The 26340-nt window shown below is 43.7% G+C and overlaps 1 protein-coding gene across 1 annotated transcript; it reads right to left on the bottom strand.

Annotated features, from left to right (window-relative positions):
* Positions 1–426: 426 nt before the first annotated feature.
* SLC45A2 (solute carrier family 45 member 2) lies at positions 427–25108 on the bottom strand (the record flags this gene model as incomplete). Its single annotated transcript, XM_080933589.1, has 7 exons — positions 24597–25108; positions 22798–22974; positions 13987–14312; positions 7748–7891; positions 6487–6610; positions 4082–4293; positions 427–651 (listed from the first exon to the last, which is right to left on the bottom strand). Exons 1-7 carry the CDS (start codon positions 24979–24981, stop codon positions 427–429), a joined length of 1593 nt encoding a protein of 530 aa, XP_080789715.1. The 5' UTR covers positions 24982–25108.
* Between the last annotated feature and the right edge of the window lie 1232 nt (positions 25109–26340).

Genomic DNA, 26340 nt, shown 5'->3' with positions numbered 1-26340 from the left:
ACATTAACAGAAACTAATTATGAGCAAATTCAATGTGTATAAATGGACACGAGAAAAGAAACACTCAGCAATACTCTCGGCACTTCTGAATTTGATGGAATATGTGATTTCCCAATGGTATATAAATTTATTTTTTTTAAATAATTGCATTATAAGCATCATAGGTAGGATGCATTTGCTCCTCAGATGTTATGAAGGCTTGAAATTTTTTTGGGAAGCAGAACTTGACTCTCCCATCCCTGCATTGAGGGGCAGTAAGGAAGATGAAGGGGGGCAGGCAATCCCACCACACCTTCTTCCACATGTTCCTGCAAGGTGCAGCGCCAACATAGGCGTACAGTCCCATTGTCGAAGATTCCAGAAAAGAGTGGTTTCTGCCCATGGGCTTCTTTTGTCTGAGGCTTGGCGCAATGTCTCTTTACAAACCTAATCTACATATCTTACGAAGAGGGCCACAAAGCAGCAGCCAATCAGTGCCACTGCAGAGGCCGTGATCACCACGACAATGACGCTCCCAGCCATGTTGACCAGGAAGCCCAAGCCACTTCCAACCAAGATCTGAGCCAGTTGCACCATGCACGTGAGGGCAGCACAGTCCACACCTTTGCCTCGCCCATGGTTGTCAGGGCCTCCTGGGGCTTCCTGCTGCTTCTACAAGGGAAGCACAGAAACAGCCGTTGGTCTAACAAGCCACATGTGTATAGGGCCAAGAGTCATAAATACTTCTGGGCTTCCTGGGATCTGGGTGCGACTATTAGACTCCTCTCTCTCAACTCAAGAAAGCGTTTGTGTAAGAACAAGCTGAATTCCCATGCAGCCTTAAGCACACTGCTGTTAGGTTTTATGTTATTTTTAGGCATCACAAAACAGCATCCTTCTTTAAACTTCTTTTCAATCCTTTGCAAACTTAAAAGGGGTTCTTATCATATAAACTGTTGAAAAGGCAAGCAGCAGGCTGCCTTTGACCAGCAGGCCACAGTTTGCTCCTTCCTAATTGAAGGATTCAGGGACTCCATTGATGCTGTTTTCCTTATATGCAAGGAAGCCTTTTCCTCCACCTTTAATGAATACGTGGCTTAAACATTGATACCATCAGAATTCTCTCTGTAAGAAGTAAATAAATACAGTGTTTCGGAAACTCAAAAAAAAATCATGAGTTCCAATCTTCTTTTCTTCCCTGGTGTTAAAAAGTCAAACATTTTCAGAAGGATGCTAAAGTACTTTTAAACACAGAAGAAGCGAAAGTCTAACCTTTTTGTAGTGTGGTTATTCTGTTGATATGCTAACACTTGGTAGATATTTAATATCCGCCCATAGTTGGCTCGAATTGCTATTTGGTGTCTGGTGCTGGCAAGGCAGTTTTGTAGTCCGGACATTATTCTATCAATGGCACTCACCTAGGTGCAGGTATTGCTGTCACTGTCCCAAGGACAACAATAATACTAACGGTCATATCATATCTGCAGTCCTGTGAGTTATTAAGTAGGCACTGTGCTGAGTACAGTATCTATCTCTGCATGTTTCCGTTCCCACAGGCCCTGTGGAGTGAGTGTGATCACGCTCCCCTGACTGAGGACAGCTGCTGTCTGGATGATCCTACCCCTAAGTAAAATTAGCATCGTCGAGAAAGATGAATATGATATTTCACTAAAAATGGGAGAATATGAAAACTCACATTCGTGTTTGTTTGATTTTCATTTAAAAGCATGGAAAAGATAAAATTTAAAAATCTAGCAGAATAACAAAGTATGCTTAGGGTTGGGGTGCAGACAGAAGAAATGTGGAGGGAGCGACTTCAGGAGAACACTTTTGTACATGAGACTATAACCTCTTGTCAACGTGAGCTCATTTTAAGTGCTACTTAATGACTAAATAACATGGTTAGTGTCACGACGCTTCAAGGAGGCTGGGGAGGCAGAATTTCAGTCTAGTTTTCTTGAAGTACAGACACTGTCTGGGTTGTGTGTTTTTGTTTGGGGGTTTTTGTTTGTTTGGTTGGTTGGTTTTTGTTGTTGGTTTTTTGCTGTTGTTTATGTGTCAGATCCAAAGAAAATGCCAAATTCTGGGGTTAGACAAAATCCAGCATTCTTCGGGACTTGAAAAACTGGTTCCCCTCTGCTAAAGGAGTCATTTCTCTTACCGCTGTGCCTGGTGCCTATTAGCATACAAAAGTAATGCTGGCCACCAGGTTCCCTCAGTGTCACAAGTACCTGCCCCACACCACAGGGAACAGGCTCTTTCTCTCCACTCCTCCCCTGCCCTAACCCTCTCCACTCCTCCCCTGCCCTAACTCTCTCCACTCCTCCCCTGCCCTAACTCTCTCCACTCCTCCCCTGCCCTAACCTTCTCCACTCCTCCCCTGCCCTAAATTCCGCCCCTCAGGTTCTCACTGTAGAGCCCTGCCATCTTGCACATGCTCCCTCGTGTCTGCCTCTCTGTCTCCCTCCTCTTCCTTTCTCTGCTCGCCCTGGTGCCTTCTACCACTTTCTCTCTCTGCATCTGGACTCTTCCAGATGCTCCTGACTGTGCTCCCTCTCATTGCTACAATAAAATGCCTCCCCTTTAACCATGTCATGGACTGATCATATCGTCAGTTTATACATCCTGGTGCCAGTAACTTAAACAGCAGCTCCTCCCCATGATGCACTGCAACTTTTACTGAAGGATACAGACAGTTCTTTTATGTGCTTAAGAACAACTGGGAAGGTCTTAACTTCTGCTGCAGCTCTACCTTCCTGCACATACAAGACTGAAGGATACAGGGGGGAATAAGCTGAAATAAATCACACTGACATGTGCTTGGGGGTTTGGCTTTGTGTTTTATGGTTTCAGGCTGATATGGATTGAACTCATGATGCTTAGATATTTTTTGTCATTGGTCCATTTAAGAGAGCAGAATCAGGTGTCATGGAGAAACCGGTGTACGTTTTTTCTCAGAAGAGGAACCATCCTAGGACAGCACTACCCACACTTGTCATGTCCAAGGGAAATTCTAATTCCTCAGACTCCTAAAGGCCGTATGCACATCCAGAACTGCCAGTCTAGTCCCAGCTCAGACTTGATTTCTGGTGGTTGGAGAAAAGCCAGAATTCCTTGGGAAATTATGAAATGAGTTTATCCTCTATCACAAGGAGACATTTCCCTTTTCTCTGGCATAAAGGACATATGGTTCTCCATTAACATATACCTGTGGCTAAATATTGGAGCCCATGCTTCCTTCCAGATTCCTACAGTTGTTATTTATAAGTACATATCATTCATATATATATATCAAAGGCCACACCCTAGCTCCCACACACACCTGCCTCTACCTCAAACGCCTAGGCCTGCTCCAGCTCATGGGCTTCCCTCCCTCCAGCTACTCATCTTCCTTGTAACTCTCTACCCTTCCTATTCTCTCTCTCTCTTCTTGGCTTTCCTCCTGCTTCCACAGCCTTGGTCATGTCCAGCTTGGTTGTTTTGTTTTATTTTGTTTTGCTCTTTCTGCTTGAACTCTTTGTATGCCTTTGAATAGTTTTCTCTCTCTTACACATACACACAAACCCTCATAAATGATAGAGTGACGATTTCAGTGGTTTCCTTACTGTCCTCCTCAAATACAGTCATTAGGACCACTTAAGTCCTAGACTGCAGCCCGAAACCAAAGTCATAGGTGGACAGCACCTCGATCCAGGAACCATGTTAAGGGTCAAGTCACAGCTCCAGAATGTAACCTCAAGAAATGCCTCCATGCTTCTCTGTACCTTAAAACAGAGATGGTATCACTGTGGATACCTAGGAATGCTGGAATGAGGTTGAAAACCCTGTAGACTGGTTGCAGAAGACTTTGGGACTCTTTCCTTTGTCTCAGTCTGACCAAGTACTATTTTCTCATCATCAGTGAGCCTACCTTCTTCAATCAGAAATTTTGGGGTCAGTATCATTGTTCTAACATTCAAAAGGTGCATCGAAATTCATCAGCAAGGAGAGAAGAACTTGGCTCGGTTTATAGTCATGTCTGCATGGTTTGAGTTGTTTAGATGCCCGTCCACCAAATCCCTTCCATCCCCGTTCCTTCAGGTGAGCTCCCTTTGTCACCCACCTCTTTCTCCTCCTCACGATGATACTCAGCAATGAGGTTAAAAGGCACAGTGTACAACGTGCTGGACATTACACCAAACAGAGAACACAGGACCAGGGTAGAATACACATTTGGAAAGAGTCCTATGAATCCTGTTCCCAGGCCAAAGAGCAAGTATCCCATGAAATAAAGGCCTTTTAATCCAATGTAGGAAACCATCGCTTTCTGAAAGTCTGTAGAGAGAGTAAGGGGAAAAGTAACAGATGGCAGTGCTTCACAATATCCAATAACTTCAGACAATCCTCTTTTGAAGATGCACTTTTCCTTCTTAGACGATTTCCTCTGATACTGAGTCAGAAACAAAACACTTCCTTATCTATGTGCTGGAAACAGCTGGCTTTGGGGATCAGTTTTAAATCCTTTGCATACAAGATAACGTGAAATTGCCTTGCTGACTTCACTGTCCACTGAGGAGAACAAGGTACTATTTAGCAGCCAGGCAAATATCAAGAGAATGTAAGAAGAAGAGCAGAAAAGACAACCTCGGTGATGGAACCCAGGGATGAAAAACAGAGAAGAGTCACGTTCATTCAGTTGAGAGAGGTCTGGCCAAGTGTACCCAATGGACAATGTGTGCCTATCCTGACCTCACTACCCAAAATTAGGTTAGTTAAAGACATTAAAATAGCCAAGATTTCCAGAATGATCTACATCATTATTAGTTTCTTAGCCCCAACATGAAGGTAGTTTGTCCAGGTAAAAAATATGTGACGTTCTCTACAGGCATTCCCCTGTCTTGTGAGTGCTACAGAAGCTGTGAAGGGTTCCCACACTTCACCATCATTGATTCCTCCACTGAGACAAGTTTCTTATCATCTCAGCCTCCTTACCAAAAGATAGGAATAAAATACAGTTCTTTCTAGTGTAGGCTGTAGTCAGAATCAAATGTGGCAAAACATATGAAAAAAATCACCCAGCCCAATATAGGACACATAGACCACCTCCAGTCAGTGTGGCTCCTATTTTACTGACTTTGGGGAGAAACAAAGACAGTTAACTTTGACTTTGCTTCTCCTCTTAGCATATATCTGCAATACAAATATAAGGAGTCATCTCCTCTACTTTAGCCTATTGGATCATGTGGACCAGAGAACAAATGGTACACACTTGAGATATGCCTATTGAGAATGAAATGTTATTTAGCCACTGGAATTATTATTAGACTGATACATCATAGGCAGAAAATAAAATCCCTATTGCGTTTGAATCAGTTATGGAATGAAACCCCGTCTCAGGTCATTAGAGGGAAGACAAGCTATAATAATAATAAGCAGGCAGCATTACTTCCTTTATGAAATGCATTCTATGTCTGGACAGCTGCTGCTAAGGTTAGAGCGGTGTGGAGATGGGTCAAATTCATAATAATCCTTGACAAGCCTCTTTGTATCATGGTAGATATATAGGCAGAACATTCAGTCTTGAAAGATATCATCAAGACATAGCTCTTACCTGGCTGTGTGGGTAAAGCAATGAGAGGCAAAGAAAGAAAAAGAGAGACTTGGACACATCAGTATCAACCATATAAAGGTTGAAAGTCTGGTGAAAAGTGCTTCGTTCATAAGGAGAAGTCAATATACTTCAAGAACTAAATTCTCTGCTGCCCATGACACTTAAGAGTCAGCCACCCCCTTAGCAGTGCTGTCTTTGTGGTAGAAAAAAATGACTGAGTGGAATTGTAGGTGTGAACACTAGTATAGGAGAGGGAGGTCAGCTCTATGTCAGTGCTCAGAGTTATTGTAGTAATGACTAGAAGGCTGTTTCTTGACTACGCAGATGGAGTTCTCTGTGACTGTTCCCATCTGGGTTGCCCTGTGGCACTCTGTGTAGCTGGAGATGCTAGATCGTTACCTGATGCTGTGTGAAGAATTGAGAACACAAAGTAAGAATATGCACTGGGGTGAAGTAAATGGGGGCTTCCATCAAGGGTGGGTGGAAAAGTGGGAGAAATACTTGAATAATATCATAAAGGAAACACACTTTAAGGTAGCTATGGGAGGAACTGGAAATCATCTACAAATTTGCTAAATCATCTGTGAAATCTATAAGGCACCTATGAAATGGTCTTGCTTCAGCAGACCAGGAAACCACTGGGCTCTGCATCTCATCCATCCAATATTTCACTATCTTATCCACAAAATTCCCTTTTATTTTCTAGCAACTGTTTCCCAGAAACCCACTGGTTACAATTCAGGAGAAATGACTTCTAGAACTGACTATGAAAAATGATACTTCATGTGATTCTCTCAAAAGGAATAGCCCCCCCCCCCCAGTCCCCTTAGAATGATCAAGAATCCAATCTTTGAAAGAGAAGGAAATGGGTGGTTAGGTATGGCATCTGGGTCCTGCTGCTGGAGAAGAATACTTACAAGAATAAACTGAAGAAAACACAGAGTTGATGCACAAGCCCCAACATCCGACCTCCACTCCTCTTTCATAGATGAGAAACTCTGTGGAGTTGTGTGCGCCGTAGGGATCCCCGTGGTATACGATCTGAAAGAGAGGTTCAGGGAATTGAACTAGTGCAGTGTAGTGGGCAGCTCTTCCGCTTCTCTATCCTTGGGGGAAAGCGGTGCTTGCCGGGGTCTAGAGCTGAGACTGACAGCACTAGCTCTCTCCTTTCATCGAGCATACCTCCATCAATGTACATCTTCCTCATGTACAGTATCCGTGCACGCGGAGTGGGACTTTTGGCTACTTTATGGTTCCCTATTTTCACCACCCTTCTCCATCCCTATTCCACCCTCCAACCCACCTACACTAGGTAGGAGAGAAAGTAGGAAGTCTAATGGGAAAAGAGGGCATTGATACTCAGCTGATTAGGATCGCTGAGTTCCTTGGGGCAAGTTTGATGCTCTCTATCGGAATATTCAGTTTCTTTTTCTCCTCCCTTTGTGCATGGAGGTACCAACCACAATAATGGCAACCAGTAACCAGCAACCTCCAGAAGGAGCAGCGGCCACCACAGTCCCTCTCAGGGCTCTAGCATTTACGTACCCTTCCAAGAGTCCCCAGAATTCCAAACCTGCAGAAACTGTCTGCAGCTGGCAAACATCCCACCCCTGCCACAGCACAAGGCAAATCACAGTCAGCTGCTGTGGACAATCTGAAGCAGCCTCACATCCCCCACACCTGGGAGTAAAACAAAACCACATTCCCATTACAGTGTTTTCAAAAGGAACCAAAACTCTCACTCCGTGCATCAAATATAAATAACACTTCTCTGCAGTGATGTTAATTTTTCCCCATCAAGACAACACCTGGCCTCAGATGACTTCGTGTCATTCTCTGGTACAGCTAACGGACTTCGAACTCACCTCAGCGCATGCCTTTCCTGTTCCCTCTTAGATTTCTTTCCTGCCCTGTCTTACCTCTGAAACTCACCCTTCAAGACCGGGCTGCATTCCCCTTTTAATGAAGTTTGCCATGGCTTTGTAGCTCAAATCTACTCTTATCTATTTGTTGCATTGAATTGAGTTATAGATCTCACAGCATTTCATTTTACAGGGTGTAGCAGCCTACTTCAAGAACTGTGACTGTAAGCCAGTTTCTCCAGGGCACTCTTTGCTATACCTATTGCAAAGGGACAAGCCAAAGCTCTGATTGAGTGTGAGAATATTCATCCGTTACCTGTCCCATGAAGTCTGTGAAGAAGAGCATGTTTGACAGGAAGGCAGTCCATCCAATGAGATGGCTAATGCAAAGGCAGCGGTAATGGGAAGGCATGTTCACTAACGCCTGGAGAAGTGACTTCATGGACATTGTCCTCCGACTCTGGTAAAGGAACATACATGTTCAGTGTAGGCGCTCAGCAGTCAGCGGAGTCATACTACATGCTACATCTCTGTCACTTGTCTATCATACACCGTACGTTGGTTTCTGTGGGACAAATCCGTTGGTAATGTGCTGTTTAAAAATGAATGACTACTTAGCAGTCACAGGCCCATAAATGACTTTTATCATCTAAGGTTGGAGAGTTTTGGAATGGGGCTACACTCAGCCCAAGATATAGGAAACAGCCAGCACTCTGTCTTTAAATGGTACCCCTATAAGAGGACAAAGACCACAGGTCTAAACAATCCCTTAGATAATTATTATTCTTAGTGTATTTTTTGTGTGCTCATTCAAAATAGAGCTCATGATCTCTTGTCTCTACAGGACCGAAGCTTCTGTTTTGTTTCATGTAGAGAGGAATCTGGAAAATACAGTTAAGGTCACTAGTCAGTGGGCCTTGAAGAAATGAATAAGAAGGTTACCTGGTCAACACTAGGTGCATCACAGAGCCCTTAGAAAGCAGAAGTGTTCTTCCAGCTGAGCAGAAGCAGGCCACTGAAAGCTTTAGAAAGCTTTCTGCTTTTGGAAACAGAAGGAACCACGTGGAAAAGGGACCGAGAGTGGTCCTTCAAAGCTTAGAGCAGTTGATGGACAGCGATACACAAAGCAGGCACTTCACGCTCACACCACAAGGAACTGGACTTTGCCAGTGACCTGAATGAGCTTGAAGACAGGTTCTGTCCACCTGGACCCTGGGTGAGGATACAACTGTTGACCCTACGATTGCAGTGAGCCGAGAACCCACCGGAGCGCACCGCTACAACTGTGTGATGGTTGATGGGTGTTGTTTTAAGCTGCTACATCTGTAGTAATGTTTTAGGAAACTAACACAGATGGCTAATCCACTTCCTGTCCTTAGGCTTGGTACCTGCTCTGCAGCAACTTCCCCAGCTGTTGCCAAGGATGGACAGCAGTGAACTTTGCACTGAGTTAGCAACGTGAAGAGTGTAAACAGAAATATATAAAGGATAAATACTCATCCCCCAGATTCCTCATTTTAGATTCATACATTAACATCAGGGGCTACAAATAATAATAATAGTTATTATTATTATTATTGTTATTATTATGATTATTATCATTATTATTATTATTATTACTATTTGGTTTCAGTAAGCTTGAGAGAGCTAGAATTTTTAAAATACCCACAAAACAGAAAACAAAATGTCTTTAGCATTTTGGCGTATAAGAGAATAAAGAAACCTTGAAACATTAAGCAGGCACCCTCCCCACGAACAATGAAAATATGAACATCCACTGAGGTGGCTGACGGTTCTTTCTTCTTGTTGGTCTTAAAAATTCTGATTCTGGACATAAAGAAATTGGGACCTAATTAGAAGAGGTATCAGACGGCATCCTGAAATTGCCTGTTTTCACTGTAATAACATGCTGTTTCATAAACTCAGAACTGTCGGATTTTTTTTCCCTTTGATCAAGAAATCAGATTTAACAATTTTAAGTTTATCCTGTAACTGACACTTCCAGTTTCATCATCTTTGTTTCTGTCTTCTGTTTTGAGACAGGATTTCATGTTGCTCAGGCTGGCCTTGAACTTTGCTCACAGGGGAGGAAGAGAGGATGACTTTTCTAGACTCTCAATCTGCTTGCCTTCCCCTCCGGAGTTCTGGGATCACAGACATGCACCATCAACTGAGCTAAATTTATCCATCTCGCAGTATTTGACTCACTGATGACAAATATATCAATCTTCTTATACTTAATTAGTGTCAACATGTATGCATTCTCTTGTAGTTAAGGAAAATGGCAATATTCTGCATGCAGAATATAATAACCTAAACTAAAAGGTGATTGTAACAACTGTGTGGACTTACTTCCAGGAAAATGTAGATATTGTCCAGGGAGTGGCAGCTGACTTTCTTGCTTCAAACTAAGTGCTTTCTCTGCATTTCATTTCTCCTTGCCACAAAACTGCAGTCGGGAAAGCAAACCTGCCAAGCATGAATTCTGCCTCGCTGCAAATATTACTGTACACTTCTGTCTTCTGCATAATGCTCAGCCTGTTTCATTGTTAACCTAATTTCTCCTCCCTTCCAAAAACAGAAATGTGAGCCTTCAAAATGAGCTTAGTATTTCTGGAAAAGGCAGGGATATAAATATTCAGTATTTTAACTGAGAATAAACTCAGCGGGTATCCTACCCCTGACTCATGGGTTCCCTAGGAGGACCCCCCCCCCCCGGGAGCCGTTTGACTGCACAGGCTCTGCACTGACAGTAGCTGGTGACTGAGAACTGACTGGGGAGTGAACAAAACTCAGGATCCTTGGGAGGGAGAAACACAAAAGCATCCAAAACACAAACGTTGGGAAGGTAAACTCTTTGGCATGCAGGGTTGGGAGATGGGTTTTTATGGAATCCAGTCTGAACTCTAGAGTTCAGGCCTCTTCCCATTCAGAGGAATCCTAGCTCTAAATCGAGCAGGTGCTTTCAGTCTGACCTTGGCTTTGACCCCGGCCCTGCTGTGTATAATTGGAGCCATCCCTTGATGTGCACAGAGATGTATCACATGCTTAGCTGTGAGCCCGTGACACCATGCTCTGCTTCTTGTTCTTAGTTTGTGTCTTTTACGGTACTTTTTCCTTTTTGCTAGCTTTGTATGCTTCAGTGTATTTGTTCTTTGCATTTTGAGAATGGGCGTTACTTACAGTAGCCCCTGCCTGCCCTGGAACTGATACAGACCTGGATGGACTTGAGCTCATGGAAATCCAAATTTCTCTGCCTCCAGTGTGCTGGGGATTGTTCATCTCCTAAACTAAATAACAACAACAACAAAAAGGATTCTAATTCTAAATCATGGGTGAAGCTATTGTTCACTTTGTTTTCTGGTTATTCAACTGAAAATACTGTCTGGAATGTGTTACAAGATATTTTCATGTATGTGTATGTTGTGGAATGACTACATAGGACTAATAGTCCCTCCCTCACTCTCTCTGTCTCTTCCCCCTTCTCCTTCCCTCTCCCCTCTCTCCCTCCCTCCCCCTCTCTCCCTTTTCCCCCTCTCTTCTTCCCTCACCCTCTCTCTCCCTCTCTCCCTCCCCCTTTCTCCCTCCTTCACTGCCCCCTCTTTCTCCTTCTCCCTCCCTTCCCCTCTCCTTCCCTCCCCCCTCTCCCTCTCTCCCTTTCCCTCTCTCCCTTCCTCCTTCCCACTCTCAAGCCCTCCCTCCCTCCCTTCCTCCCTCCCCATCCCCCCTGCCTCTCTCCCCAAAACACACAAAACCCAACACTAATAGGATAAAAAAATAACAAAGCAAAGACAGAGGGAGAGAAAAGATCTCTCAGGGACATCAACAGAACATGGTATATCAAGTTACAATAAGACTAGAAAGAAACCCTTAAATCAAGGCAGAATAAAGCAAACCAATATGAGGGAAAAGGGTCTCAAGAGCCAACAAAAGAGTGAGATAAACCCCCACTCCCGCTGTTAGGAGTCCCACAAGAACACCAAGCACCATGTCAACAACCATAGTATATATGCAGAGACTCTAGCGCAGACCCATGCAGGCTCCATGATTCTTGCTTCAGTCTCTGTGATTCATTCCTAAAGAACAGTCCCCATTCTGGTCAGTGGAGGAAAATGTGCACCCTGATGCCATTAGCCCCGTACAGTGGAAAGTGCAGTTCAAATCCCACGTGTCCTAGCTGATTTCCTCTGGACAATCTGCCGCCCTTGCAAGTCTTGCTTCAGCGCCTGTGATCTCCACTGCAGTGCATTCTGTCCCTCCAGATCTGTCAACTGTGGGTGCTCCTGCTGATGGATGTTTATAGAATTTATCTTTTGGTAAACTGATCCTTTGATCACATGCTCTTCTACTAAGTCCTATCCCTTGCCCTTGTTTTATAAACTTACTGAAAGTCTTATTTTACATAGGAGTGGCCAAGGTGGAATTTTTACCACTGTTTCCTCCTATACACACTAAGGGAACTTTGGATTTTTTGCTGTGTCTTTACTCTATGGCATTGCTGTTACCCCCTTCTCTACCAGGATCATTCTTCCCCACATCTCCACTTCGATCCTGACCGTCATTCAAGCAAAGGGCTGGGGTGAGTTTTTTTTTTTTTTTTTTTTAAGTCTTCAAAGCCTGGCTCTATTTAACTTAAGAATCATTTCTCCCTTTTGCAAAATTGATAGTAAGTTTTGTGATGAGAACCATTACTGTCATAGAAATGTGCCATTTTGATCCCCTGCTGGTGGACACACGGATGAATGGTCGTCTACGTTCTGTCTGTAGATTTACCACCCATTCTTGACAATGGCGAGACAAGATGTAAGGTTCTAGTACCAGCTCTTCCCATGAGACTTGGACTTATGTGGCGGGAGCAAGTTTGGCTGAAACAATATCTAAATAAATAAAAACCCCTCTGATATGGCTGAAGCTCTTTGTTCTGTGATGCAGGTGAGAGACAGATGCCCCACTCTGTCCCCATCCCTTCCTTGCCCAGGTGTTTGACCTTTATCTTGATAATGCTTCCTATTTCTTCTTCCTTTGTCTTTTCTGCTGCTTTCCCCAGTGAATCTCTTGAATATGTAATTCTACCTGGAACACATGCCTGTTAGAAAGTCTCAGTGGAAACATTGCTGTTGTAGCATCTTCTCTTCTGTGCCTCTTTGTGATGGTATAACTGGCTCGTGCCTGTTTTTAATTTCCCAGGCAAAGGGACTGGCAAATAAATTCCTAGGAACAGGATCTGGACATTAGTCAATGTAATGGTCTCAGAATCCCTAGTGAAGTACTGTGTACATACTCAGTATCCAGTTTGTTAAATGAATAATAATTTATATTAATAGCATGCATATATGCTTATACACTCAATGTAAAGTCTAAAAACCACCTTTGTTTTTTAATATTAGTCATGAAATCCAATAAGTCTGGCAAATATGCTAAGCCAACAGGAGAAGACCTCGGGCGAGCTGTGAAGAGGTGAAGTAGATAACACTCCATTAGTGCTTAGAGTACTCAGCGTCCCCATGGACTCAAAAGAACACCTTCCTATCCAGTGCAAAGCATCCTGGGTGAGTTACATGGCAACTGAATACTATCCCTTGCTGGTGGATAAAATTATTTTTTTATTTTGCAGAAATGTAAATGTCCAAGGTCATACATTTAAAAGGGTGTCAGGATTTGACACATGCTCTAAGTCTTTAGGCTGCTCTAAAGCCACCCTGTCAGTTATTCACTGAGTGAATAATGCAGGTCAGCCAGGTACAAGACTTCTACATGGATCCTTTGTACAAGAAATGGGTATTGACGGGCAGCTGGTAGAAGAGTATGCTTACTGGAGCAGTGCATCTGGTCTGTCTTTTTGTTAAAATGGAAAGGCTCTACACTTGTGCCTTGAAAGCATTTCTGGTCTCATGTGGCTTTGAGCTTTCAAAATGTGGTTAATGCAACTAACGGAGACTTAATTCCATTTCATTTTAGTGAACTGTAATGTAAGCAGTTCTGTGTGGTTAGTGGTTTCTGTGTCAGTCAACATGATCCTAATCTCTTCCCTGACTATGTCTTCTGAACCTTGACACTTTACTCTGGCAGGTGGTTTTGTTGTTGTTATTGTTGTTGTTGTTTTGTTTTGTTTTTTTTTAAATCAAAGCTAATGCACCTTTTGCCCAGCTAACCAAAAATGGATTGAAAGAATTATTCAACCAAGTCATGTTGTGCAAATTCATGTGTCTAATCCGGTCATTGGCTCAATGGCGTTGTCATCTGTAGATTGTATTTCTTATCTAAGAGGCTGTTTTCTGTGGCTAGAAGGTGGCTGGAGAGTTCACACATGGTCTAACTGTGACAGTTGACATCACCTTCCCCCAGTTTGATGCTTTGAAAGGAGTGAGAGGCAAGGGAGCCACTGAAGCACAAATTCTCCTTCCAACAGCTAATGGCTAATGGAGGTTTTAAAGGTTCAAACAGAACTTCACATCAGAAAAGCAAATCAGACAGTTTTTCACAAAGACCAAAGTGACTAAGAAAAAATTGCTTCCCCCATGTGGAGAAAAAGAAAAGGAGAATTTGCATCTTTACCTGCCTGGAAGGCTTCTTGTTTTTCCCTTCCTGCACTGGCAGCCCCGCATCTGCACCTCCATTTCTAACCTTCTCAATAGAACCATATTTCTGCATCTGGTCCGCTGACAGTGATAAGCGCTGAAGGTCCTGCTGTGAGGGAGGGGATGTCGCATCATCTGTGAGTGGGGCTTCAGGGATACTGCACAGATGCGTGATGATACAGAAGGTGAGAACCAGGGCGGAGAAGAAGAACATGACCTGGAATTCGGTGCCCAGTAGCCTTCCCAGTTCTAGATGCGCCCAGTCTATGGCACCCAAAAGGTAGCCAAGAGCACCTCCAAAACCTAGAAAGAGAGAGGGGGTATTAGCATATTCAGCCACCATCCACAGGCCTTCCGCTTCTGTAGAAAAGCTTCCTGTGACGAGCAGAGACTGCCTGGTAATGATGAAGAGCCAAAATGGCAAGAGGCTATGACAGGGTGGGTTCAAGTCCCAGCTCTAATATTTATTTGCTGTGACCTTAGTCCTGTACCTCTTATGGGGTAATAACTACAAGTAACCTACTAAGGTCACGACTTAGAAATGAGTAATGTTTAGTACAGCAGTGAACGCACAGCAGAAACTCAGTGAATTACCACCCTTGGAGATACTGTGGCCTTCCCAAACTGCACCCTCTACACTACTTAAAAACAACACACAAACAAAAAATCCTCAAATTCTTGACCCAGATGAGTTCATAAAAATTAATTTCCAGCAGCTATAAGAAATGATTCTATTATCATCTATCTACCATCCAGCTTCTTGAGAAGATACAAACTGTCTTGGGACCTTGACATTTTATCTTCATCCCCGTGGAAGAAGTTCTAGATACATGTTTGCTCTTGATAGCTACAGAAATAAGAACAGAAATTCAAACATGATTTTTTTCTAAGTTTATTATCATCTTATGGGACTCTAACATGAAGGCTTCCTGGTTCTCGCTATATATGTGAAGTATGAACATGGTATCATTTGAGGGACCCTGAGACAGTACTCACCAAAATTGATTGCTTCCTAATTCTGACATTTGAAACACCATTAAGTGTGATCTGTTCTAGTCTCTTGACTGCCTGTTTTGGATACAAGCATTCCATCTATAAGTGGGACCTTACACAAATTAGCAACAAAACAGTACTGTGACTCAGATGTTCCTTCTACTGCTGACACTTTTATTTCTTAAAACCCAAGGCTAGAAAAGAGCCACACCAAGAGATCTGAAAATGTGTTGTAAATGACCAAACTCCAAACGCATCCTCTACATAAGTCACAAGTTTGGATGGGTCTGCTTCTTCCGTCCCAACCTTTTCAACACCAGCCACCAAGCATGCCTTAGCAAACACAGGTTGTTTGGATCATTTTGCAGTTTTATTTGTTGAGTGAACTCCCATCTCAGACAAAGACAATATCCTTATCAACCAGGGGACCTGGAAGAAAACCCAACTCAGAGTTCCCACCTCTGATGATGGGTGCTAGCTTCACTAACATCGTGAGTGCCCCACAAGCATGATAATCGGAGGTCAGATCTCCAGTACCCACATGAAGTATCTGGCACAGAAGCTTAAGCCTACTCAGTGTGGGAAGGCAGACACCATGGTATTTGCATCTGTTAAGGGGCCCTGGCAGAGAAGCAGAAAGGTAAAGAGCCACATGTGGAAGCAGTCACACATGTGGAAGGAGTCACGCATGTGGAAAGGCTTTGCTATAAGAACAACCTTCGTTAAGAACTAGTCCAGTTTCCAAGGCTCCAAGGCTCCAAAGGTATGGCTTGTAGACTTGGTAGAATGTGTGCTTTATGAACACGGCTGTGCATGAGTGATTGTTCACAGTGAGTGGGCATGCGTTAGTCAACCACTTTGGCAGTGATGGCCCAGAGTCTTGGCAGACATTCTTGGGGCTGGAGAGTGGGAGGTTAGAAGTACATCTGCCTCCACTTGAGGGACTTTGGAGATCCAACTCTAGAGGAGGCCCCCATGAGGCAGTAAGAACTCCGTGAAGGAATGGCTGTGAAGTAAATCCGGATAGATACAGTTCTCCTGTACCCCACTCATTCCTACTTGTCACACATTGCCACGGTCAGCCCTCAAGACAGTACCTTGAGGAAGGATGATAGTTATTCAGTCTCTAAAACCTATGAGGTTGCCACAGGCAATGCATCAGGGTATGAACTAATGCAGTATCACTGCCCATGGGAGAGATTCAGGATGGAGTTCCTGAGAGCTCTTGTCTCTTTTTTGGCTGAAGATCAACAGAGAACTTCATTTTCTGTTTAAGGACACTTCTACCACCGTCCATTGATCCGTCAGCCTCCTTGGGCTTAGAAACATCAGACAACGTCTCATCACTCCACTTGGGGCCATTTTAGTTTTTTCTGGGATGAGATCTCTAGAGTTGGAATGGTAATTCTCCTGCCTCTGACCCTTCATTGATGAAATGATAGTCCAAAAAACATGCTTGTCTATTTTTGGGTCAGTTTAGGCAACAAGTTCTCTAATATGGAGCACAAAACCATGAAGTGCCTGGCACTAGATGATCATTAAAAGATTCCCTATTGGTAGCATATGAGAAGCAAAACAAGGAGGAAGAAATGTAACATCTCCTTGTTTGCAGACACCTTTTTTTGCTGTATTCCATTTATTAGCCCGGGACTCGAGTGGCATTGTGCAAATTAGGGACTCAAATATTCTTTCATTCTGTAAACGTCCTTGATATGAAGACTGGAATTACAGAGGACATTTTGGAGGGGACACACTTGTGTGTGTGGACTCCAACAATAATAGGCACCGAGTGTGTTCTATCTTTCTGCTAGGATGCAAGGAAGGGCAGGCATAGAAAGCTTGAAGCTCAGAGCTGATCTCCCACCATCGCTGTGCATGAATAAGAAGAGCAGATGGCCTGGAGAAAGCTGAGGACTCGTGGTCTGAGGGAGTCTGGTAAATAGAAGGACAGGTGATCAGTACGGACTGGTCACCACTGGTCATCCTCCTGACCACTGAGGCATGATGGGACAGTGAGCAGCCTAGAAAATACCAGTGTGGACAGCTGTCACTCATACTTCCCTCCTAAACCTTTGCCTTCTATACCACCAAAATTTGGTTGCAGCCCCTGAGTGGGGCGGAGGCATTCCAATCAGATTGAGCCCAAGACCTCCCCCCACCCCGGCCTGTGGAAAACTGCTTAGCACAGAAGCAACCACGTTTGCCTTTGCAGATTCACATCGGTTTTACACATTTCCTCCAGCGCTGCCCTGTGCTGCCTATGGTTCCTGTGCTGCAGGCTAGAAAGTGTGTGGCAAGCCAGTGTCAAATCATATAGTACTTACTTAATCAAATACTCGAAGCATTTGCACAAGTGCCTTTGTCCAAGAGTACATGTGCCCCGAGGTTGCACGTTCTGTTCCTGATGGATGTCACTAATTTGTGCTAACATGCCCAATGCACTAATGGTTCCCACAGAAACACACACTGTAACTGTCTCATCATTCTTATAGAAACGAGTTTCTCAATTTAAGCCCAGATAGTGGCTCACTAACGTAGTTCAGAAACCCCGTTTTCTGATGGGACTCATAAACCTGACTCCGGTGTCTTTAATTGATTAAGGATTGGGGATAAGTGTATTTTCAGCTCATTAATCCATCTGGTTCTTAAGCCATCTGTGACTGCCTACAGTCCATACTTAAGTCTACGCAACTAATTTATAACTCTTAAGTGCTAGTGCACCCGGAAGGTGAATGATGCTCTTGCGCCTCCTAGTGGCAATCAAGAAGAATCGAGATTATGTGCTGAGGGGAAAACCCTTCTGAGCCTTTGCAAATCTCAGCCTTGCTTTGTCTCTCCAAAGACCCATACATCTCCTGAAACCATCCAGGTTCTCCTGGAATCTAGTGGAAGTCAATCTGTCACCCTTTCTTCTCCCACAGGAAGAGTTCTAACATGTGTTTTACAGAGCTCAAGAACTAGGGAAATGAAAAGTAGAAACCAACTCCGTAATACCCAGTTGGCACATTTAGAAACATTTCCCCCCTTCTCCATGGAATTCCACCCCCAAATGAAAGATTCCTTCTCTTAAACTTTTACAGGAATCCAAATTCCAGATTCCTAGGGTTCAACGTTAACAGGACTCTGAACTACAACAGACACCACATCTTTAGTTAACTGTTGTCTTGTTGGATTTTTACTTCTCCTGTACATACAGTAGGGTGGTCTTGGGTTAGTAAAGTGACTAACCCAGCAATACAACCTAAGCAATGTCAAAACAGAGGATGTGGATGAAAACAGCATATCAGTCATAACGACGGTTCCCGAATCCCTCCCACATTTATGCTCAAAGTGGCTGCAGAGCAATGGAAAGGAAAGATATTCCTGCCGGCAGGGATGAGGAAGCAGAAAAAAAAAAAGAATAAATAATACAAGACCGTGTTTTTGCACGCGCTTGCGTGCACATGCGCACGCGCAGACTCTGGGGTCAGAACAAGAAGGTCAAGGAAGTTGATAGACTTCCAACACAGAAGAGAGCATAGGAACATTCTCTCCTAGGGACATTGAAACTGGTGACAGTGACAAGCATGGAAAAGTAAACCAGAGAGAGAGAGAGAGAGAGAGAGAGAGAGAGAGAGCACTCATAGAAGGATAAGAGGGAAGGAGGAAAGGTTGGTAGTAGGCAAAAGAGTACAGTTAGACCAAAGAATGAAGTCTAATCATCTATAGTACTCCAACTACCAACATTCCAAGTTTTGTGTGACTTTGAGTGAGCAGAGGAGACTTTGAAGGGTCTCTACACATTGAAGCAATGGTCATGAAAAGAGAGATGCTAATGGGCCTGACTGATCACTGTACACCATTCGCACGCATTGAAGGCTTCGTCACACGGAACCCCGTAAGGGCAGGTGGTGCATGCTGACTTAGAAACTAAAATAATGTAGGTGAAGTGGAAGGATGCTCTTGCTTTCTGCTCTGCCTTGTTCTAAGGTGCCTGAGGGGGGAGATGTGAAAGTGTCCCACAGGCACACACTTCAAAGAGAAGCCAGCTGATCAAACAAAACCATTCATCCAACAGTTATTCACAAATAGAAAATGTTTAAATAGCCCCGAACATGAAAGGTGCTTCTTTGGTACTGAATAAAACGTTTGGTTGAAGGGGTTCTATCTGAAACTCCATTTTTAACTCTCTTCTTAGTCTTTCATTATTTGCCAAACAGAGCATTTTTAGTTTTCACATTAGCATTTTGGGGGCATACTTTGAAGTACTTTTCTGAAGTTAAAAGACACCAAGCCTAATGTGCTTCCCCTCTTCTTCCGAAGGGATGCATTCATCACAGATACAACGTTCGCAGGTGGAGCCGAAGCAAGTGAGCACAGGTCTTCCCTTTGACCCTTCACATACATCTTATTCTGTACATGGAACCTTTGGCCAGTTTGTAAACTAACATCATAGACTTGCCACGTCTGGGGGTTGTGGCGGGAGACTCCAGATGTTCTGAGCCTGCACTGCGGCCAAGGGGAGGCAGGATTTCCCAACATGCCTGATTCAACTTTGCCATCATGGTCTGTACCGTCCAGGACAGTAAAGTCTGGGGTTCGACTTAGTACAGGTATACTGAGTTAGGAACTCGCAACATAAGGAAGAAAACTCCTAGCAATAAGCAAGGATTTGTTGGCTCACTGGGTTCCAGGGTCTCAAGTGATCTCTATACTGATAGATGTGTGTACTGAGTGGCTATGGGTATGTCCACCAAACCCATCATGGCTCCTGCTAACCCAGGGATGGAGAGATGACAGTTTTAGAGGAAGAGGCAATAGGAGGGATGAAATTGTTTCCCCAGAAGCCAGAAGAAAAAAAAAATTTTCAAACATAAATGTACACACGAACACAGAGAAGCAGACTGGGCGATATTCACAATCAACTCGACACATTTTGCAAAGCATTTAGGACTGTTGGTCTAAACAGTTTGGAAACAAATAGATAGAACATCAATTTACTGGGATGGCTACGTTGCCTGTGTGGATGTTATGTTTATGAAAACCCAAATGGGCCCTGACGATGAATATGTCTGTCAGAAAATGCTTGCTTTGAGTAGAGTACCAGAGTAATCTGTTTTATTCAGACAGCAGAACAGAGTGATACGGCATTGATTCTGTCTGTCTGTCTGTCTGTCTGTCTGTCTCTCTCTCTCTCTCTCTCTCTCTCTCTCTCTCACACACACACACACACACACACACACACACACACACACACGCATGCATGCATGCACCCACTACATGTGTCGCCTTACATACACAGAACAAGGCCTGCCATGTTTTATGAATGACCCGTATCGATCAGTATTGATCAGTGATCCCTATGGCAGAGAGCCATCATCACGTACTCAGAGACTTTAGAAACCAAGCTCTAAACTGGGTGGGACGCTGGTTACAGCCCTAGGAGAGAAGGATTTAGAGCACAATCTTCTATCGGGGAACAGACTTGCTTGAAGCTGTCCACAGTGAACTCCCACAGGACTAAACACAAACACTGGAGACACTGCCTGACATCTAGAGTTTGGTCCTTATAATGAGACAAAACAAACAAACGAACAAAAAAACAAAGAAATCAAATGTTTCTTTAAGGCCAATACACAGACATGTCTGTGTTTTATGGGCTTTCTCCCATTTAGTAATAAATATCCCTTCTTCCTTAGTAATGGATTGCAATTTGCTCCAGGGAAGTGAGTGTCCCCACTCCTAAAAATGAAAAACTAAATGAACCTTCACTGTTCAACCTCAGTGCCTACTGGATGGTTTAATTCTGTTCCATGAGAAGCAAATAAATGTCTGTGGGGAGTGGAAAGCTCTTCCCTTATTTAAAAAGACAGTATCTCCTCCCCGTTCATCTTCCCTGACTCTTCTCTCTATCCCCATCTTACAAGAAACATGATGGAACCACGGCAACCATCATGTAGCCAAGAGGCACCTCACCACTGACAGGGACTCAAATACCCGCATGTATTCTCTCCCTAGATTCCCATTTAAGAAGAATAAATTAGTATAGGTGTTGGACCCCTGTCCTGTGATAGTTGTTATGGTCACCCCCCTCTCCTGAGCTATCCAGGCCTTGAGCACCTGTCACAGGAGTCACTGGGGAAGAGTCAGGATGTGGACAAAGCAGGGGGACTCGGGTGGGGTCGAAACGAAGTAGCAAACCAATATGCACACATACACACACACACACACACACACACACACACACACACACACACACACAGGCTTTCTGCAGATACCTCCTTCTTTCATGAAATGTATGGTACAACTGGGGTGGTTAGAAATGTTCTAAAATAGGAGGCCAAGAAAGAAATTATACAGAAAGAAAGAAAGAGAGAGAGAGAGAGAGAGAGAGAGAGAGAGAGAGAGAGAGAGAGAGAGAGAGGGAGAGAGATTATATGGAAATTGCTCTTTGAGAACAGAGCTTTTAAAATGAGAAATACTGGAGAGTTTCCTCATAGGTAGGCTGAACGTTTCCCTGTCACCAACTGCCCTTTCCATCAGAATCAGGGGCTGCAGGAATTTTTGGAGGACACAAGACGACAGATGTCTGCAGGTCAGAAAGAGAGGCTTTCCCAGATCCCATCTCCTCAACACCTCGATCTTGGATTGCCACCCTCCTTCACTGTGAAGATTACCTTCCCACTCTTGAAGCCAGCCAGGCAGCAGCAGGCCTGCAGCATGGCAGACCAGACTGACCACAGAACCCCCAGGGGCTGTGTCCCTCTGCGTTCTTTAAAAGCTGTAGGAATGGTTTGCTGTACTGGGCAGCCTCATCCCTTCATAGTTTTACTATTCAAATATTTCCAGAATGACAAGGCTAGACCGGATGGCTTCACATGCAGGAACTAATCTTGGTTCTGCAGGTAGTGACCCATATGGCTGTGAAAGGGGCTAGGATTCCTCGAATTTTAAGTACATTTGGTTTGATTATGAGGGCGATAATTAAGTGGTTTGTTAGGACTCAGATGCTAGATATAAAGACTCCCCTGACTTAGGATCCTGCCTTCACTTAGCGTGTTAGCAGGGTCTAGCTCCTACCTGGTGTGCTACCAAGTACTGCTTAGGAAACAGCCCAGTGGCAATCAAGGAAGGCTGACAAACAGCCCCCCAGGATTGAAAGAGCCCCCAGTGCCCACCTGGCATGGACATTTATAAGTGAGCAGGTTGGTTTCTTTATATACTGAAGAACTCTTGAAGATAGTGGGGGTTTGTTTGCTTGCTTTAATTCCAGTTTTGGGTTTTGGTTTTTTCTGTTTGTTTGTCTGTTTTGTTTTGTTTTGTTTGCTTTGGTTTTAAATGTATCTCTTAGGACACCTGCCACATCATCTGGGGTCCTTATCAAATAAAATACAAATTCCTGGGCCCCATCTGAGATGGACTGAACCAGTGTGTGGGGAAGAAGGACCCAGAAACCCACGTCTTCTATACATCCCTAGTAAGGCTGGGGCTACATCACAAATAAATGCCTGAGGCTCACTGCTTTAAAGAGAATGCTCAATGCCTGGGGTTCCTTTCTTCTTGGGCTGGACACACTTCTACTGTGTTCTCAAGAAACTTTTTATGTAAACTTCCTCCTCAGGAACTCTGCCCCAGTCACGAGCTTACTTTGTTCCGAGAAGTGAACGGAGCTGGAGCAGAGCTCGTGATGGGCACATCCCATCAGCTGCTCCATTCATCCAGAAGGTTCTAAGAGCAGAGACAGTGGATGCTTCCGATGGCTGGATTCCTCCCTGTCTGCAAAGCTGACAGGAAGGCTTTCTGGAATATTCCCTACCTGTGAAGAGGGCGTGGTAGTGGAGGCCCTTCTCCTTGTCCTGGTGGGAGCAGACATCAAATAAGTAGGCTTTGATGGGCCCATCAATGAAGTCAGCTGAAAAATCGAAGAGAACCACACCGATCATGGTGATACTTATGGCCCAAACCAGCTTCTGCCTCGGGTTGGCAACCAAAGCTGAAAAAAAAAAAAAAAAAAAAAAAAAAAAAAAAAAAAAAAAAATTGGTCTAAATCAGGTTTAGAACAATCTGTATAGTTTTATTTTCCTTAAACTCTCATCAAATCACCTCCTTTTTAGTTTTGTTGGTTGGGTTTTACATCTAAAAATGGCATTTTTTTTTTCTTGTTTAAGAAAGCGGCAACTGGATGCCTAGGAAAGACAAATACAGAGGCAGAAAGTTAAATTAGTGTTGCCTAGTTCCTGACGTAGGAGGAAATGGGGCGTGTCCTCTAGTGGTGGAGACTTTCTTTGGGGAGGGGTCTGAAAATATCCTATAATAGAGTGGTGGTGGTAGCTCTCAATCTTGGGACTGCTCTAAAAAGTGCCAGGTTATACATTTTATCAGAATATTCTGGAATTTTAATGACATCTCTTTAAAATATCATTAAAAAGAATGTGAAATAAGCTGAATAAAATTCTTCAGATCCCAGCTCCGGTGACGGCTACTCCCTGAGGCATTCCTTTATTCGTGTGCTGACCCACAGCTGTACCCAGACTCTGGAGTAACTGACCGCCATCCTCACTGCTTTGTCAAAATACAGATAGCTGGCCCCACTTCCCAGGACTCTGACTTGGCTGGTGTAAGGGACCGAGTGTGAGATTCTGTAGCTCTGTAGCTCTTTGATGCTTTTGAATGATCCAGACAAATGAAAGCCAGGTCCATCCCCAACCAACCCTCCCCAGTTTCTCTGGTTTAAGAAGATAGCCACTGTGGTACTTTCAACAGGCAAGATTCATTCTATTGGCATGCTCTATCCATCTACCTAATCTGCCAGGAATAACATAGATGGTCCCCTGGCTTATAGTTTGCTCTGTTAACCTAAGAATGGTGCATACGAACATCTTTGAAACATTCCAGTATAAAACGTAAGTGAAAAGGAAACCTATCTTCTTTCTTACCTCAGTACATATTTTAATTTCCTACTTATATCTTATATATCCATCCTTGTACATCCTCCTAAGTATAGACAAACCTGCTGGCGCTGTACCATACTCACTCACTGCTGACATAAATGCTCTTAAAATACGTGGCCCCTCATGACCGCTTTTCCCGTGTACTGTCACCTACTACATAGACATTAGCAGCCGATTCGCCACTAGAAATATTGCTTTGACACCGAATTTGTTGTTCAGAATTTATGATGCATAAATGCTCCCAGAGCTGACAGGCCTGTGCCCTGTACCAATTAAAGTGTTAAGCACCTTATTTGTACACAGCAGGTGGTTTGTTACTGAGGCTTATATAGCTGGACGATTTAACAAAGGCTCCCATGAGGCATAATAGGTTCAAAAACCCTTCAACTGATAAATAAGTAAAAATAATTTTTAATAATATAATTTGATGAAATAGATATAAATTCAATCCCATTTAAAAACCTCGCAGTAGTAAAAGACAACATCGTGATGGTTCTGAAATCACAAGCCCCTCAACCTCAGGTTCGGGTCATTCAGAGGTAGAAGAGAGGTCACTGCATGCTGGAAGAGATCACTAGTTCTAGCCATTTCCTATTAGGCATTAAAACATACCGATGGCGTTTTAACCCAACAGCTAACTATTGGATCTGTGCGATCCGCTTACCTGATACAGCAGCATCTCCGTTGAGGTACAGAGCCATTCCCAAGAGCATCATGATACCCAGAGTCAGGATGTAGGGTCTCCGGCGACCCCACCTGGCCCTGCAGTGATCACTGGCTGATCCCACCACAGGCTGTAGCAGGAATCCCAAGATGGGACTGAGGAGCCACACCATGCTGTACAGACTCTTAGGCAGGCCCACGCTGAGCAGAACTGGAGTCACGTAAGCTGCCTCCACCGCATAGCAAAACTCTCGGCCAAACATGGCCATGCTGTGCATGATGAGTCTCCCCGTGGATCTCCTGGGTTGTTCCACAGAGCCGAAGGGGCAATCCTCAGCTAAGGACTGATAGGTATGGGTGTCCGTCGGCCCATTGCTTCCACTCATGACCACAGAGAGAATAACTTTCCTGCGTGGTCCTCAGATTTGTGCTCCAAACCGGGTCTGACATGGAGCCTGTCTGAGCAACCAACAGGAGATGGGGAGGTTGGAGGAGGGGCTGAAATTCTTTCATGCCTCCAAGATCACAAGTTACGATGAGAAGCAAAGGGGGCGTTGGCACTCGGAAGCATGACAGAGATTAACTGTTGTGAGCCCTCTGGGTCCTTAAAATGCTTGCATTTTTCTAAAGATCGTCCTTCACACAGTCTCTGTCTGTCTGTCTCTGTCTGTCTCTCTCTCTCTCTCTCTCTCTCTCTCTCTCTCTCTCTCTCTCTCTCTCTCTCTCTCTCTCTCACTCACACACACACACACACACACACACACACACACACAAAATTGTACACCTATTAGTTTTATAGTTTTAAAATCATAAAGTTTCCTTATACAGAGACTAAATTAAAATGTAAATTGAATGATTTCTATAAACTTCTATTTATAGATCTGAATAATCTTCTTTCCTGAATTCACATTTCCTACCCAGAACTTAAAAGACAAGTTAACTAGAGTTAAAATTTCAGGGAACCCCAGACTTCACCCCAATCATTAGCTGTCACATAACTCTATGAACTTTCTTCTTGGGGCATTCGGTGCATTTTCTGTATTTTTATATCCTTTATTAACTAGCGTTGCTCTTCAGGACAGAGATCAGGACAATTTTGGTCGTTATAACATCCCCAGCACCTATCCTGACACCTCTTAGCTCCCCCAAATATTTGCTAAATAGAGATGAATAGAGTTTATGCAGTCTGTTTTTACCAGTCACTGCCTACTTTGCTTGGTGCTATGGGTACATTTCCCAGGCTCCCTTGCGCTCTGGCTTCTGGGCATATTTGAGCAACAGGGAGCTTTGGTGAAAAGCCAGGGGTGGACGAGAAAAAAAAATTAAAATAAAAGAGTATGTTCCAATTTTATTTATCCTGGGATATCTTTGCTATTAACTGAACGTTCACTGTGAACCTACCGTCACATTTTCCTTATTGGACCCAGCATGGAAAATCTTTTAGGAAAAACAAAAAAAAACAAAAAAAAAAAGAACCAAAAAAACGCCTTTAAAAATAGTTCAGGAATAAGGCATGGAGTCAGAACCTAAAAGATAAAATTCTTGGTGTGATCAGAATTTGATATTTCTCAAACTGTATCAAGGCACCCAAATATTATACACAACTCACTTGTATAGCTTGGAATATTTAAATCCTGAAATCAAGTCAACAGTAAAACAGTTCAAGCTTTCGTGGTAAGACTGGCTATAATCCTTCCCATTTCATTTCTGTGACGCTGGGTTTCCAGGTTTCTTAAAGTCAAGAG

Source organism: Micromys minutus, assembly GCF_963924665.1.
Source record: "Micromys minutus genome assembly, chromosome: 20".
NCBI classification, from domain to species: domain Eukaryota; kingdom Metazoa; phylum Chordata; class Mammalia; order Rodentia; family Muridae; genus Micromys; species Micromys minutus.
This window is presented reverse-complemented; position numbering and strand designations above follow the sequence as displayed.